At 39.4% G+C, this 17,876-nt stretch overlaps 1 protein-coding gene across 1 annotated transcript in view; it reads left to right on the top strand.

The window, feature by feature from the left end:
- Positions 1-584: 584 nt before the first annotated feature.
- The window catches only part of LOC115011719 (myosin-11-like), a 33,303-nt gene continuing 16,011 nt past the window's right edge, over positions 585-17,876 (top strand). Inside the window, 23 exon segments of the mRNA XM_029436932.1 lie at positions 585-749; positions 1,478-1,648; positions 5,915-6,004; positions 6,006-6,072; positions 6,892-6,919; positions 7,442-7,541; positions 7,832-7,858; positions 8,635-8,727; positions 8,825-8,888; positions 8,979-9,077; positions 10,332-10,475; positions 11,187-11,282; positions 11,424-11,542; positions 11,866-11,910; positions 11,912-11,984; positions 11,987-12,018; positions 12,478-12,651; positions 13,031-13,204; positions 14,029-14,143; positions 14,987-15,174; positions 15,960-16,081; positions 17,144-17,213; positions 17,319-17,479. Of these exon segments, the coding sequence (XP_029292792.1) occupies positions 585-749; positions 1,478-1,648; positions 5,915-6,004; positions 6,006-6,072; positions 6,892-6,919; positions 7,442-7,541; positions 7,832-7,858; positions 8,635-8,727; positions 8,825-8,888; positions 8,979-9,077; positions 10,332-10,475; positions 11,187-11,282; positions 11,424-11,542; positions 11,866-11,910; positions 11,912-11,984; positions 11,987-12,018; positions 12,478-12,651; positions 13,031-13,204; positions 14,029-14,143; positions 14,987-15,174; positions 15,960-16,081; positions 17,144-17,213; positions 17,319-17,479 (2,417 nt within the window).

Consider the following 17,876-nt stretch of genomic DNA (forward strand, 5'->3'; position numbering starts at 1 on the left):
TGTATATATAATAACCTTTATATATATATATATATATATATATATATGTGTGTGTATGTGTATGTATAACATTTAAATTCCTTGCCTGAAGTTTTAAAGAATCCCTCCAGACCTTGTCAGTCTGCACTTGAAGCTCCGCGTCTGAAAATATTAATTTTCTTTCCCCCTGACATTCTGTGACGTTCTGTCTGCCGTGTTTTTGGTGCAAAGGCAACATTTTATATTTGCCACGTGGATCATTGCATTCAGTTACAAAACTTTATTACCGTGTTTTTCACTGTGAAATCATAAACAAAACATATTTAGTGAATGGGCCTTGAAACGGGCCGAGAGCGGCTGCTAGCTGTCATGTTGCTATCGGCCGTCAGTGAGCTGTAGTTCACATTTTCAGTGTTTGATTGATGTCTGTCGTCTGTTATGTCAGCAGGCCAGAGGTCAAACCGAGGTCAGAGGTCAACCCGACTCCCATCGACCCAGTCCCCAGTGACGATCCAGACGTCAGCTCGACCGCCTCTGAACCACCAGCGACCGACTCCGCCGCCACGCCTCAGATCGACTCGACCTCTGACGGTGATACTTCCAACATGGCTGACCCGGCCCCCGACGACAGCAAGTTCCTCTTCCTGGATAATGACTTTCGCAACAGCGGGGTGGCGCAAGCCGATTGGGCGGCCAAGAAGATGGTGTGGGTGCCGTCGGAGAAGGAGGGCTTCGAGACGGCCAGCATAAAGGAGGAGAAGGGGGACGAGGTAACGGATGCCTGAAGATGCCCTGAACATTATGAGATGATGCTGCTGCAGTCACATGACTTCTGACCTTTAACCCTTCGTATTTTAACGCTTTAATAGTCCGACATATCTCTTTTTTAACTGCACACAGTTTTTATTCTGAGCATCTTCCGAACTGTCCAGATGTCCAATAACAGTAAAAGTACAAACTGCACACGTTCATCTCAATTAAAGCAAATTAAAATTATTTTTTAATCGCCTTCCTCTTTTCATGGACAAGATTAGAGCTGAAACAATTAGTCAATTAATCGATATTCTCTGATTCAAGCGTCTCTAATGAGACGATGTCTTGTGTTTTGGTTGAACAGAGAAAACAATTGAAGACGCTGCGTTTGGCTCTGTGAAGCTTGGATGGACATTATTTAATAATTCTTTGACGTTTCATAAACTTTACGATTATTTATTAATAGAAAAGATTAATTGATATTGAAAATAATGATTAATTAGAACCAAAGTGTAAAACTTCAGAGAACTAACTAAAGATCATATAACAATAACAAAGATGTAAATAGGCATCAAAATTAAACGGGTAAAAGTCGTTAGTCGTTTACCTGTCCGATGATTTCTGGGTAAAAAAGTCTCCAAAAAGTTAAAACCACTTAGTGACCATGTAGTGACTAATGACAATCATATTTCTTAAGTTTGTAAGTGAGCAAAGCTTTATTCCAGAGTGTGTGTTGTGTCTGCAGGTGGTGGTGCTGCTCTCCAACGGGCACAAGGTGACGGTGAACAAAGACGACATCCAGAAGATGAACCCGCCCAAGTTCAGCAAGGTGGAGGACATGGCCGCCCTCACCTTCCTCAACGAGGCCTCCGTCCTCCAGAACCTGCGGGAGAGATACTTCTCCAGCCTGATCTATGTGAGCAGCACACACACACACACACTCACACACAAACACTCACACACACACACACGCACACACAGACACACACACACACGCTGGTGCTGCTGTACTTGAGAGGACCCTCACATACCGGAGCATGGAAACAAATATTTATTGTGATTTTCAGAAATAGTTCAAGGTACAGACAACAATAAAACATGATTTTACAACATAAGAAGCGAATATGATATCCGTAGTGCTCGAGAAGAATAAGGGAAAGTATAATAACAATGATACATTAACATAAATTACACCTAAAAAGTAAGTAAGTAAAGTAAGTAAAGGGTTGATGATATGGCTCTTGTATGTGTTTATAATGATTCCTTCATCTCACCTGCACAACTTGCTTCTTCTACGTTGCTTTTGTTTGATGTGTTTCTGCTGCTTCTTGTGCAAAAAATAATATTAATTACATTTGAAAGATCGCGTCAACATCAGACCTGCAGAAGTTACATCCGAACATAATGCAGCTCACGTTTGTAAAGCAACAAAATGTTTCTCTCAGAAATTATTGCAGGTGTTTAAAATCCAACATCCGAGCAGGAGAACGGGAAAAGAAATCAAGAATTATCTGCATTTATTAATGAAACATGAACTCAGAGTTACAGAGAAATAAAACCTGTATTAAGACTCAAGTTAAGCTTCAATTCAACAGCATTTCACATAAAAAACTCAACATTTAACTCTTACCATCAGTACTATATTGATATTTTAGTAGTAGTATTTTAAATGTACATGTAAAACCTAAATATAAGGACTACATCGAAGCGGCTTGATCCGCTGCTTTATATTCTCATTATAAACCTTGATGAAACTGAAGTCCTTGTTTGGGGACCGTGTGCAGACACTCTGCTCGCTATAGACTCAGGATGTACTCGGAGGATCAACAGCTTATGATTTTACAAAGTCTAATAAGGTCCGGTGATATAAAACTAAAGTCCACGCTGATGCATCTAACACAGACTGCCATGAAGATCTCTGCAGGTTAAGAAGCGCAGTTATTAATAATTGATTATTATTAGTATTATAGTAGTATTAAGTATTAATAATAGTCAAAAAAATATGATCATAATCATTATTATATATTCTTTTTCGTTATACATTTAATAGTATAACTCAAAGGGACCATTCCGCACAACTTGTATTTTAGTACTTTAAGTACCCCGGCCTTCACCTACATGATGTCACTGTAGAGCAGGGATGTCAAACATGCGGCCCATGGGCCAAAACCAGCCCAGCAGTGGGTCCAATCTGGCCCGCGGGATGACTTTTCAAAATGTAAAAATGAGTTGTTTTGATCATAAAGTAAAAGCCTTTGTAGATACACTGTGATCAGTAAGTTGTAACACACATGTGTAAATGATAAAGTAATACTATTGTTGAAATTGCACCTTTTCTTCTTAAGAACTTTCAGGTTGTTCATAATGTTTTGTAAAAAGATTAAGTTTGAACATGTTCAGAATGTACTTTTTTGCATCAAAACGAAGGGGAACATTTGGAGTTGTCGTTATTTACAGGTTATTATGCTGTGATGTTACTGGTCCGGCCCACTTGGGATCAACACCCTGCTGTAGAGACACACACCAACCAGAAAGAGTCAAAATTACCTCAAAGAAATATAAAAGGCTACAAAGAGACACAAAATGACTACAAATAAACACAAAATGACTACAAAGACACAAAACGACCACAAAGACACAAAATGACTACAAATAAACACAAAATGACTACAAACAAAGAGAGATTAAACGACTATAAAGTCTGTTTCTTGCTCTTATGTAGGAGAAGTGATGGGGCCTTTCACATGTCTGTCCTAATCCCCCCCCATGGGAAGGTTGAAGTAAAGATGCAGCTTATTTTATAGTAGAACACGCGTTGAGATTATTTGTTTGAAACAATCTGCATTTAAAAACAAAGCACAGATGATGTGTCTGAAGGTTCCCACTGTGTCCTGTCCTCTGACGTCCTCTCTGTTCCCTCTGACGTCCTCTCTGTTCCCTCTGACGTCCTCTCTGTTCCCTCTGACGTCCTCTGTGTCCTGTCCTCTGACGTCCTCTCTGTTCCCTCTGACGTCCTCTCTGTTCCCTCTGACGTCCTCTCTGTTCCCTCTGACGTCCTCTGTGTCCTGTCCTCTGACGTCCTCTCTGTTCCCTCTGACGTCCTCTCTGTTCCCTCTGACGTCCTCTCTGTTCCCTCTGACGTCCTCTCTGTTCCCTCTGACGTCCTCTCTGTTCCCTCTGACGTCCTCTGTGTCCTGTCCTCTGACGTCCTCTCTGTCCCTCTGTCTGTTCCCTCTCTGTTCCCTCTGACGTCCTCTGTGTCCTGTCCTCTGACGTCCTCTCTGTTCCCTCTGACGTCCTCTCTGTTTCCCTCTGACGTCCTCTGTCCTGTCCTCTGACGTCCTCTCTGTTCCCTCTGACGTCCTCTCTGTTCCCTCTGACGTCCTCTCTGTTCCCTCTGACGTCCTCTCTGTTCCCTCTGACGTCCTCTCTGTTCCCTCTGACGTCCTCTCTGTTCCCTCTGACGTCCTCTCTGTTCCCTCTGACGTCCTCTCTGTTCCCTCAGACGTCCTCTCTGTTCCCTCTGACGTCCTCTCTGTTCCCTCTGATGTCCTCTCTGTTCCCTCAGACGTCCTCTCTGTTCCCTCTGACGTCCTCTCTGTTCCCTCTGACGTCCTCTCTGTTCCCTCTGACGTCCTCTCTGTTCCCTCAGACGTCCTCTCTGTTCCTTCTGACGTCCTCTCTGTTCCCTCTGACGTCCTCTCTGTTCCCTCTGACGTCCTCTCTGTTCCCTCTGACGTCCTCTCTGTTCCCTCTGACGTCCTCTCTGTTCCTTCTGACGTCCTCTCTGTTCCCTCTGACGTCCTCTCTGTTCCCTCAGACGTCCTCTCTGTTCCCTCTGACGTCCTCTCTGTTGTCCTCTCTGTTCCCTCTGACGTCCTCTCTGTTCCCTCTGACGTCCTCTCTGTTCCCTCTGACGTCCTCTCTGTTCCCTCTGACGTCCTCTCTGTTCCTTCTGACGTCCTCTCTGTTCCCTCTGACGTCCTCTCTGTTCCCTCTGACGTCCTCTCTGTTCCCTCTGACGTCCTCTCTGTTCCCTCTGACGTCCTCTCTGTTCCCTCTGACGTCCTCTCTGTTCCCTCTGACGTCCTCTCTGTTCCTTCTGACGTCCTCTCTGTTCCCTCTGACGTCCTCTCTGTTCCCTCTGACGTCCTCTCTGTTCCCTCTGACGTCCTCTCTGTTCCCTCTGACGTCCTCTCTGTTCCCTCAGACGTCCTCTCTGTTCCCTCTGACGTCCTCTCTGTTCCCTCTGACGTCCTCTCTGTTCCCTCAGACGTCCTCTCTGTTCCTTCTGACGTCCTCTCTGTTCCCTCTGACGTCCTCTCTGTTGTCCTTCCGGTTCCCTCTGACGTCCTCTCTGTTCCCTCTGACGTCCTCTCTGTTCCCTCAGACGTACTCTCTGTTCCCTCTGTTGTCCTCTCTGTTCCCTCTGACGTCCTCTCTGTTCCCTCTGACGTCCTCTCTGTTCCCTCTGACGTCCTCTCTGTTCCCTCTGACGTCCTCTCTGTTGTCCTCTCTGTTCCCTCTGACGTCCTCTCTGTTCCCTCTGACGTCCTCTCTGTTCCCTCTGACGTCCTCTCTGTTGTCCTCTCTGTTCCCTCTGACGTCCTCTCTGTTCCCTCTGACGTCCTCTCTGTTCCCTCTGACGTCCTCTCTGTTCCTTCTGACGTCCTCTCTGTTCCCTCAGACGTCCTCTCTGTTCCCTCTGACGTCCTCTCTGTTCCCTCTGATGTCCTCTCTGTTCCCTCAGACGTCCTCTCTGTTCCTTCTGACGTCCTCTCTGTTCCCTCTGACGTCCTCTCTGTTGTCCTCTCTGTTCCCTCTGACGTCCTCTCTGTTCCCTCTGACGTCCTCTCTGTTCCCTCTGACGTCCTCTCTGTTCCCTCTGACGTCCTCTCTGTTCCCTCTGACGTCCTCTCTGTTCCTTCTGACGTCCTCTCTGTTCCCTCAGACGTCCTCTCTGTTCCCTCTGACGTCCTCTCTGTTCCCTCTGATGTCCTCTCTGTTCCCTCTGACGTCCTCTCTGTTCCCTCTGACGTCCTCTCTGTTCCCTCAGACGTCCTCTCTGTTCCTTCTGACGTCCTCTCTGTTCCCTCTGACGTCCTCTCTGTTCCCTCTGACGTCCTCTCTGTTCCCTCTGACGTCCTCTCTGTTCCCTCTGACGTCCTCTCTGTTCCCTCAGACGTACTCGGGTCTGTTCTGTGTGGTGGTGAACCCGTACAAGATGCTGCCAATCTACTCTGAGAAGATCATCGAGATGTACAAGGGCAAGAAAACGCCATGAGGTGCCGCCGCACATCTACTCCATCACAGACAACGCCTACAGGAACATGATGCAGGGTAACTATGTGTGTGTGTGTGTAGACGTTTAAAATATTCTCTTTTTTTATTGCAACCTTTTAGCGATTTAACGAAGCAAAACTTTACGCCATCTTTGCGAGACTCTTCACCCCTAACCCTAACAAATCGAGGGTTCCCATCTGGACACGACCTTCATGTTTCGTCATGTTTCGTCATGTTTCCTGCAAATATTCCCTCCGTTTCCTTTTCATTATTTTTTAAGCTTTTTACTAGGATTCTGTTTAATTTAGCTCTGACCTGCAAATTTGCTCAGTCGACCAATAGAAACACTGCGTTTAGAAATAAAGGAGTAATAATTGCTTCATGTGTACAAACCTTTGTTTGACCATGCAGCTGCTGATTCACAGCCAAAACAAAGTGTCAAAGCACCGTGTGTTAAAATGCAATATAAATAAATAACAGACACAATCAGGAAATGAAAGTTACTAAATAACAGTTGAATGGCGAGCAGCCCTGAAGCGGAGCGTGCCGCCTGATGGTCCACTGCTGACCTCAGACCAACTCCGTACTTTCCATTCAGCCCCAGAATGGCCTTACATGGAGCAGGCAGACCAGATTACGGCGACGGAGCCCTGCGTCCGCCTGCTATTTTTAGACGATATGAGTGATGGAGGCTAATCTCCCTCCGAACGAGATTTCCGAGCTGTTTGCTCTCGTGCCCGAGTGAAGCGGCGCCTTCAGAGTTCATGTTTGGTGTGTTAAGCTCGGCTTCAACTAATGAGTTCAGCTCAGTCAACATTTCACATTACTTCCCCCTTTTAACTCTCCCCTCCCCCCCCCCCCCCCCCCTCTCCACAGACCGTGAGGATCAGTCTATTCTCTGCACGTGAGTCAAAACATACTAAATCATTTTCCATCACACGGCAGCATACATGCATACACACACCGTTTCTATTGCATTCACTTACATTCATTCCCTGGAGACTAAAACCAAATAAGTGTGAAAAACTTTATGATTTACGTTGTGGGGACTCAGGTTCTGTCCCCAAAAGGGAGACGAGTCCCCACAACGTGAGTGTAGATATTCAGATTTATTCTGCAACTAACAATTAAAATCATAATCAATGAAACTATTACATCTGTTTAATTAAGGGGGGACACTGCAGGGGAATACAATATGTAACTAACAGATATCAGCATGAAGCTTCACTTCATGACTCACATCAACACAAGTTTATATTACAAGTGTTCTGACATGTGATGTTTAAATATGTAAATGAGGCATTATCTTATTAAATTTTGAACTTTTGAAATTGAACTCTGCATCTCATCTGCCCTCTGCTGTTGTTGTTGTTCTCCCCCCTCTCTCTCCTCCCCCCTCTCTGTCCCCCCCCTCTCTGTCCCCCAGAGGTGAGTCTGGAGCGGGGAAGACAGAAAACACCAAGAAGGTGATTCAGTATTTGGCCGTCGTCGCTTCGTCGCACAAGGGCAAGAAAGACGCCAATCCTGTGAGTAGAAGCTTCATCCAGATGTTTTTAAAGTGATCAAATAATAATTCCTTCATTCTTATGAGACTTAAATAAAACATTCCCAAACACAGCACGTGTCACATTTTTTCCAAATTTTCCCCAAATTGGTTTGTTTTGCCCAGATGTTTAAATGTCTGAACTCTGACCTCTGACCTCTGACCTCTGACCTCTGACCTCTGACCCTGCTGCTTTGGGGAGATTTAGCAGCTTTTGAAATAAAAAATAAAAAAGTTTGTGATAAGTTTGTGTTGTTTGTTCTGCAGCCGCAGGAGAAGCAGGCGGGATCTCTGGCCTACGTGAGTACACAACCAACACTAGTAGAAGTTGTATTTAACATTTAGTTGAATTAATTTACTCTATTTAATGCATCGGCTGTCACGTGCATGCGTGCTGTTAAATACACTCAATAATAATAAAAAGATGTACAGATATACAGTAGTGGGACTAAAATAAAAATACTCTGTTACATGTAGAAGTCATTTAAAATCTTAAGTGGAAGTACACAAGTATTAGCATCTAAATATATATATTTTTTAAAATAAAAGTATTCAATATGTAGAAAGTGTCATTTCAAAATAATATATATTATATTGCTGGATTATTATCTGGATCCCAGATTATTAGTAAAACAATAATAATAATAATAATAATAATAATAATAATAATAATAATAATAATCATACGAATAGATAATAAATATATAATAATAATAATACTATTATATAATATATAGTATATATTATTAATAATATATATAAATATATAATAATATATATTATAGCAATTGTATTATATTATAGTATAATAATAATAATACACTTATTGTATATAGCACAATTAATGCAAAAAATGCAACACAAAGTATTTAACAAAAAAGCAGATAATCATAACATTTGTGATAAAACAAGTAAAATAAAAAGCAATTAAAACAGCAGGATGAGATAAAACAGCCATCAGGTGAGAACACTGTCGTGGAGTATAAAGAATAAAGTAACATAAAGTTGAAATACGGGAGTAAAGTACTTGCAGTACTTGAGTGAAGCCAGACGTGTGAGCTTGTTCTGCGCTGCAGGGGGAGTTGGAGAAGCAGCTGCTGCAGGCTAACCCCATCCTGGAGGCTTTCGGAAACGCCAAAACCATCAAGAACGACAACTCCTCTCGATTTGTACGTTTTTAATACGTTCGTGAGTCAAAACCCTCAACAGCAGATTTATCTTTTAGTTTAATGTCATTGCATCTCACGTCAACTCGTCCGTCTGCAGGGAAAGTTCATCAAGCTCAACTTCGATGTGGCCGGTTACCTTGTTGGTGCCAACATCGACACCTGTATCCTTTGTGTTTGTTCAAATGTTGAAAAAGTAGATAAGAAAGTGACTTTTATTTTGCCCGGTTATCTTTTCCGAGCCGTCTCCTCAGACCTGCTGGAGAAGTCTCGCTGCATCCGTCAGGGCAACACTGAGCGAGCCTTCCACATCTTCTACTACATGGTGGCAGGAGCCAAAGACAAGCTGAAGGGTGAGCCTGAAGAATGACCAAATATTACAATAAAGTCTTTTTATTTAACTCTTACATCTTACAATTTATTCCCAATTTATTCCCAGTTGTATAGTAACAACATTCTCTGCCACACGTTACAGTCCGATCTTTTATTTAAGTAAAAGTATGAATATCACGAGGTAAAGATATTCAGGAAGGAACACTTATTTATTATTCAACGTATGCAGCCTTTTAAAGTGTTTACTTTCATGTTTTACAAGATCATAAGTTTGATTTATGCAGAAAAATATTAATCTGCAAAGTAACTTCAGCTGTTAAACTAAAGTATTTAAAGTGTAAAGCATCAGAGATTCAGTAATATTTAACAATATAAGAGAAACTGTATAAAACACTGTAATAAGTATAATATTAAAGTTAAATAAAATCAACCTTATTAATCCCCCCGAGGGGTAATTAGATATTATCAGTTTATACACAGTAAATACAACAAATAAGGAATAAATAAATAGAGTTGGGATAAAGTTAGAAGAGGAATCTATGGAGCATTTGAAAGTTGGATTGCAGACCGGTCATTGATTTTATTTTTTTATATTTAAATTGTGTTTGATGAACTCTTTTTAATTAATTACAGATGTTTTCATTTTAAAATGCCCTGAATAGCACTTTTATTTCCTATTAAATTATTAGTTGCATTATTATAATTTTTTTAAGGAAATTTTGTAATAAAGAATTCTCTAATTAAATAAATAAAAGTTCTTTTTTTTAATGGTAAAATAACGTTTCATCGTTATGGAATAAAAATAATAATAATGTAAGTTATTTTACAAATTGTTTTATTTATATATTGTAAATAAAAAAGCTATTTTTGTTATTTTCCAATTACTTTTGATTTAATATTGAAGACTTTGGGGCTCCAAAGCGGCCATTAAGTCTTAAAACAATGTATTTTAATTATTTATAATTATCAGAATAAGTATTCGGTTTATTCCCAAGTTTTCACAGGAATTTAATTTAGTGTACAGCGGAGCCTACATAACACATAACAAAAATATAATAAGAGCTAATATAGAATTATTGTAAAAACTATTATAAAAATGCATTTATTTGTATTATTGTGATGAAATTGGTTAATTAATAAAACAATTAAATGCTTAATTAATAATCCACTAACTTTACTCAATATCACCTTTAATTTCACTTACATGGCTGTGTGTGTGTGTGTGTGTGTGTGTGTGTGTGTGTGTGTGTGTGTGTGTGTGTGTGTGTGTGTAGAGGAGCTTCTCCTGGAGGGCTTCAGCGCTTATCGTTTCCTGGTGGCGGGTCACGTGGAGATCTCCGGTCAGGAGGACGACGAGATGTTTGTTGAGACTCTGGAGGCGATGGAGATCATGGGCTTCACCGAGGAGGAGAGAATAGGTTCTTTATTTTAACTCTCTGGAAATGTCTCACAGGAGGTTTCAGGAAATGAACATTTGTCTTTATTTTCCACCTCATACACAGTTTACTCTTAAGAGAAGTTATTATTCTACTAAAAAATAAAAGCAAAGGAATATTTCACCCACAAAATCATCTGTGTAAACTTTATTAACGTGATTCATAACAACAAAACTCTCCGTTTACAAACTGTCACACAACAGAATAATAAAGTCTCATTGATCCCGTCCGTGTCACGACTTCACTTTAAATAAAACTTTACGATTTAAAACTCTTCTAACAGTGTTTATAGTTTTGCTGTTATTAAATAAAGTTTTCTTCAAGAATTCAAAGAAACACATAATCAGAAAAACAAGTCAAAATGTTCCCTTTGTACTACAATATATAACAATAAATATGTATAATACGTGTATAAACGTACAGTGTAATGAAGTAATAAAGACAAGTCAGTATTGCACCATTAAATAATTACACAGGTGATATAATATTTATGGAGTTATTGCAGCTGACGGGTGAGTAAGAGACAAACTTTATTTACACGTACAATGTTCTCCCTGGAGTTTGTGTGTTCACTGAGCAGCTGTGTACGTCAGGACATATTTGTCATTTCAAAACTTGAATCAGGTGAAAAAAACTTTATTAGGACTTCGGTAAGAAATGCGTGCAGCGTGTTGACTCTCCTCCTCGCTGCAGGGATGTTGAAGGTGGTGTCCACCGTGCTGCAGCTGGGCAACGTCAAGTTTGAGAAGGACAGGAACAGCGAGCAGGCGACCATGCCCGACGACACCGGTAACCTTTTAAAACCTCAGCACTGTGCGTACGTGTAGAATCCAAACCTCTCTGACCTCTTCCTCCTCTTCCTCCTCTTCCTCCTCTTCCTCCTCTTCCTCCTCTTCCTCCTCTTCCTCTCTTCGTACCCATCGACCCCAGCTGCTCAGAAGCTGTGTCACCTGCAGGGCATCAACATCACCGACTTCACCCGCGCAATCCTCAACCCCCGCATCAAAGTGGGCCGGGAGGTGGTGCAGAAGGCTCAGACGAAGCAGCAGGTAACAAGCGGAACAGAGAACGTCAGAGTCAAAGAGAAGGAACTCATCTCAAAATAAATCATAAACAAAACCTTTCTTCTTCATATGCATTCTTATTCTTCTTCTACTCTTCTGATGTCTTCTCCCTCCTTCTTCTTCTTCTTCTTCTTCTTCTTCTCCTTCTTTCTTCTTCTTCTTCTATTGTCTCCTACCAGTTTCTTCTTCTTCTCTTTTCTTCTTCTCCCTCTTCTCCCTCCTTCTTTCTCCTTCTCCTCCTTCTTATTCTCCTTCTTCTCCATTCTTATTCCTCCTCCCTCTTCCTCCTCTTCCTCCCTCCCCCCCAGGCTGACTTTGCGGGTGGAGGCTTAGCTAAAGCGATGTACGAGCGGTCTGTTCCGTTGGATTCTGGCCCGAGTGAACAAGACTCTGGATAAGAGTAAGAGACAGTCGTCGTCCTTCCTGGGCATCTGGAAATCGCCGGCTTTGAGATCTTTGAGGTGAAATCAAACATTGAAATCCTTCAGTGTATGTCTTGTTGTGTTGTTGTGTTGTTGTGTTGTTGTGTTGTTGTCTTGTTGTGTTGTTGTGTTGTTGTGTTGTTGTGTTGTTGTCTTGTTGTCTTGTTGTGTTGTTGTGTTGTTGTCTAGTTGTGTTGTTGTCTTGTTGTGCTGTCTTGTTGTGTTGTTGTCTTGTTGTGTTGTTGTCTTGTTGTGTTGTTGTCTTGTTGTGTTATTGTCTTGTTGTGTTGTTGTCTTGTTGTGTTGTCTTGTTGTCTTGTTGTGTTGTTGTCTTGTTGTGTTGTCTTGTTGTGTTGTCTTGTTGTCTTGTTGTGTTGTTGTCTTGTTGTGTTGTCTTGTTGTCTTGTTGTGTTGTTGTCTTGTTGTGTTGTTGTCTTGTTGTGTTGTGTTGTTGTCTTGTTGTGTTGTTGTCTCACCACCTCCACGTTTCTCTCTCAGGACAACTCCTTCGAGCAGCTGTGCATCAACTACACCAACGAGCGTCTGCAGCAGCTCTTCAACCACACCATGTTCGTGCTGGAGCAGGAGGAGTACAAGAGGGAGGGCATCGAGTGGAACTTCATCGACTTCGGCCTCGACCTGCAGCCCTGCATCGAGCTCATCGAGAGGCCGGTCAGCACACACACACACACACACACACACACACACACACACACACACACACACACACACACACACACACACAAACTACTCTGATGTTTTACTTCAAAAATATACTTAAAGTATCAGAAGTAAAAGTGCTCATCGTGCAGAAGGGACACGTTATATATATATATTTTAGATACTTTATCATCCTATAGTTTACATATCTGTAAGCTGTAAGTATATCTATATAAGTGTATCACATGTTGTTGTTAAGTTTATTATGATAAATGTAGTGAAATAAAACGTACAATATTTCGCTCTGAAATGCAGAAGAGAAAAGTATAAAGTAAGTAAATGTACTTAGTTACTTTCCACGTGTGCATGAGCATGAATCTGTGTGCTGCAGAACAATCCTCCGGGCATCCTGGCTCTGCTGGATGAGGAGTGCTGGTTCCCCAAAGCCACCGACGTGTCCTTCGTGGAAAAGCTGCTGAACACACACACGGGCCACGTGAAGTTCACCAAACCCAAACAACACAAAGACAAACTGATGTTCACGGTTCTGCACTATGCCGGCAAGGTGAGCCGAGAAGAGTGTGTGTGTCACAGCACATAAATCTCCTTCTTCCATTGTTGTCCAAAAACTATGAATGAACTCATCACTGAGCCTCACTGCTGCACTGACACGCACCAAATGTGGATTAATCCGCCGCTGAAAATAGTCCCCAACAAACGCACTTTTTCTTCCTGTTTGTTTAATAAAAACTGCCAAAAAAAAGGAAAATATGTATTTGTATTTTTAAAGATTTACATCCTCAGCAGCCAATCAGTTTAGAGCTGCGAGCCGCACACAGGAAGTCACAAGAAGCCCCAATGGGTTTTATTTTAAGTAACTCTGTGTAAATGTCTCACAGCAGGTTTAATACATTTCTCCAAACATTTAACATTTTCTGAATTATTTTCCACCTCAAACACATAATTATTATTATTATTATTATTATTATTATTGTTCTACAGAACTACAAAAAAAATATTATTATTGTTCTACAGAAAATACAAAGATTAAAATATTAAATATTAAAGAAAAACACCTGGACATTTAAATTTAAATTGGATTTCGTAACAGTAGTAATTAATTACAATAAATAAAAATAAATATTCATAGAAGAGAAGTTAAAGTAAAAATGTGCACATTGTACAATATATAACATTAAATATGTTTAAAAAACATGTTTATTACAATATATACAACAGTGTAATAATAGTAATACTGATATTAATGCATTATTGCAGTTTTATTTAAAATGTGTGTGAAGCATGAACTGGATGATTTATTATTCATAAGCACAGAGCGTCAGGTTGTGATGAAGTGATGAAGTGTTCCTGAAACTGTTTCGTGTGCAGGTCGATTATAACGCAGCGAACTGGCTGACGAAGAACATGGATCCTCTGAACGACAATGTGACGGCTCTGCTCAACAACTCCTCCAGCAACTTCATCCAGGACCTGTGGAAGGACGGTCAGTGACGTCATCATCATGATCTTCATCATCATCATCATCTTAATAATAATCATCATAATAATAATCATCATAAGAATAATCATCATCATCATCATCTTAATAATCATCATCATCATAAGAATAATCATCATCATCATCATCTTAATAATCATCATAATCATAAGAATAATCATCATCATCATCTTAATAATCATCATAATCATATTAATAATAATCATCATCATATTAATCATCATCATCATCATCATATTAATCATCATCATCATCATCATCATCATAATAATAATCATCATCATCATATTAATAATAATCATCATCATCTTAATAATAATCATCATCATCATCTTTATCATCATCATAATAATAATCTAATCATCATCATCTTTATCATCATCATAATAATAATCATCATCATAATCATCATCTTCATCATCATGATCATCATCATATTAATAATAGTGTAGATGAATAATACAAATAGAATAGTGATTATGATAATATTAATAATAAAAATAATAGAACAGTAATAATAATTATAATAATTAATAATGATATATTAGTCATAATAATAATAATAATAGTTATTATAATAGCAGTAGTAGTAATAATAATAATAATAATAATAATAATAATAATAATAATAATAATAATAATAATAATAATAATAATAATGATTAATAATAATAATATTAGTCATTGTAATAATAGTTATTATAATAGTAGTAATAATAATAATAATAATAGTAATAATAATATTAATAGGACGAGCTAAAGGTTTAAACCCGGACGTAGATGTGAACATTTTAAACTGTGACGCTAACGTGAGTCTGTCCTGCTCAGCGGATCGAGTCGTCGGTCTGGAGACGATGGCCAAGATGTCGGAGAGTTCGGCGCCCACTAAATCTAAGAAGGGAATGTTCCGCACGGTGGGGCAGCTGTACAAGGAGTCTCTGGGGAAGCTGATGGCCACGCTGCACAACACGCAGCCCAACTTCGTGCGCTGCATCATCCCCAACCACGAGAAGAGGGTAGACAGTCTTAATCTACAACAACCTGAACACGTGTGCCTCGCTGTAAAACAACTGCACTGATGAATGTCGAGGAAAAACCTCCATGAAATTATATATATATTATTTTCACTGAGTTTTAAGAATCAGGGAAAGTCAGAATTGTAACACTTAATGTTTCTGGGAAAAACAACAACAAACACTGGACCAAATGAGGGTTTTTTCAGGGATATGTCAATAATTAGCAGCATTTTAATTTTTTAGGCAGTGTCAGATTATTAAAATAAAATAAATAAATCTCCTAATTGTTACCTTAAAGCTTTGTTCTCCTATAACAAATATTAAATATTAATTCCCAACATCAGTCCTGATAATAACTACCAAATATAAAACATTTCAATATTCATTTTCAGAATTTTAACCCTTAAAATGCAAGTTAAAATATTAAAATAAAATATTATTTTCTGTTCACTGAATTGTTTTACAGTCTGGGAAGTCAAAGATTAGCAACTACATTTATTTGTGTGCAGGAAACCAGGAACATAGTTCAAACAAACTTCTGAAGCCAGGACTCCAGATGTAAAGCTGATGTAATAGTTGTAGTTTTAATGTGTTTAATGTAATGTGAACGTCACTACACTTTATCATAGACTTATTACAGGAGCCAAAACTGTGTTGAAAACTACAATTTAAAAGCCAGAAATGTCCCCGGTGATGCAGAAGAGTTGCTTCCTCTTGTCTAAGTGTATCAGAAGAAATGATTGTATTGTATAAAGACGTCTGTGTGTGCTGCTGCTCTGCTGCAGGCCGGCAAGATGGACTCCAACCTGGTGCTGGAGCAGCTCAGGTGTAACGGCGTGCTGGAGGGCATCCGCATCTGCAGGCAGGGGTTCCCCAACCGCATCGTGTTCCAGGAGTTCAGACAGAGGTGAGAGAAGTCCAGATTCATCAACATCATAATAACCCATGTCTACATTTAAATAAACAAACCTGCAATACATATCTTTGTGGATGCACAGTGCAGTTGTCCGGATATTAACAGTGATTCTATTCATTTAGACGTAGCGCTGCAGTTCCTCACTGTGGCCACTGGGGGCGGTGTTTACTCTTACTGTCACTTTTTCCGAGGTGTCCTTCAAAAATATAATAATTAGCAAATATTACTAAATGAGAATTCAAGACATAAAACATTAAATAGTGCACAAGTAAAATATAGAAATAATATAGTAATATAACTTAAGCATGCTAATATAGCTGTGATTGTGGCTGAATACTAAAGTAAGCAGGTAATATTAGCACATTCATTTAGTGTGCAACTCAAATACACATATAAAAAGTAATTAAAAACAATAATCATAAGTACTTTTGAAGTAGTGACAAACTTGAATTATTTTAACTATATATATTAATATATAACTTATATTATAAATAAAAGGTTTGGAGGTGTCCCTCAGAATTACTCCTAAATATTACATATATATATATTATATTATATAACATTTACTATATGCAGAGTTCCCATGAATCTTTAAAGACTTTGTCATTATGGCAAAATGTTTGGTTTCTGTAATTTCCCCGAAAAAATAAATATTTCTTCTCTTTTAATAGTTAATAGTAGTTTGTTTCTCTTTCCTCTTCTGCTGTTTTATCTTTATTGTATTTTGTTGTGTATGCCCTTTGACCATATTATTTCTTAAAATGCAAAAAAAAAGATCCGATAATAATGTTGGCAAAATGTTTTTTATTCATAAATAAAAAACTTATTTTGTTGAGCAATATGTGAGAATACTTTCTAATTCTAAAAAACAAAAGGCAACACACTTATAATATATTTATCTAGTGTGTTATGTCCTGTCACTCTTCAGTTATTTGTTAAATAACCCTTTTATACAGAATCTGTATTACGTCCTTTTGTTTTTAATATAAACTAAAATAATATTATTTCCTCTTCTTTTGATGAAATAACAACAAAGTGTTTGTTTTTTTGCAGATATGAGATTCTGGCTGCCAACGCCATCCCGAAGGGCTTCATGGACGGGAAGCAGGCGTGCTGTCTGATGGTGATTATGTGATATTACAGTCCGTTTGTTGAGATCGTCCTCAGTAACAGCTTCCTGAACTGTAATGAGCATTACAGTCATTTGAATATCCCTCCTGTCCTGCAGGTGAAGCACCTGGACCTGGATACCAACCTGTTCCGTATCGGTCAGAGTAAGATGTTCTTCAGGACCGGAGTTCTGGCCCAGCTGGAGGAAGAGCGGGACATCAAACTCACCGTCGTCATCATCGCTTTCCAGGCACAAGCGAGAGGCTTCCTGGCCCGCAAGTAGGAGAAACACTTTGAATTAAGTTTAAGCCGCTTCAACTCCGCTTCATCTCAGAGAAGAACATCTCTTGTTGCTGCATTTATCTGACACTTAACCCGATTCTAAGTGTGACCCAATAATGTAATAACTTGACCAATAATGTAATAACTTGACCCAATAATGTAATAACTTGACCCAATAATGTAATAACTTGACCCAATAATGTAATAACTTGACCAATAATGTAATAACTTGACCCAATAATGTAATAACATGACCCAATAATGTAATAACTTGACCCAATAATGTAATAACTTGACCCAATAATGTAATAACATGACCAATAATGTAATAACTTGACCAATAATGTAATAACTTGACCCAATAATGTAATAACTTGACCCAATAATGTAATAA

This window comes from Cottoperca gobio, chromosome 8, assembly GCF_900634415.1.
Source record: "Cottoperca gobio chromosome 8, fCotGob3.1, whole genome shotgun sequence".
In the NCBI taxonomy this organism is placed as follows: Eukaryota; Metazoa; Chordata; class Actinopteri; order Perciformes; family Bovichtidae; genus Cottoperca; species Cottoperca gobio.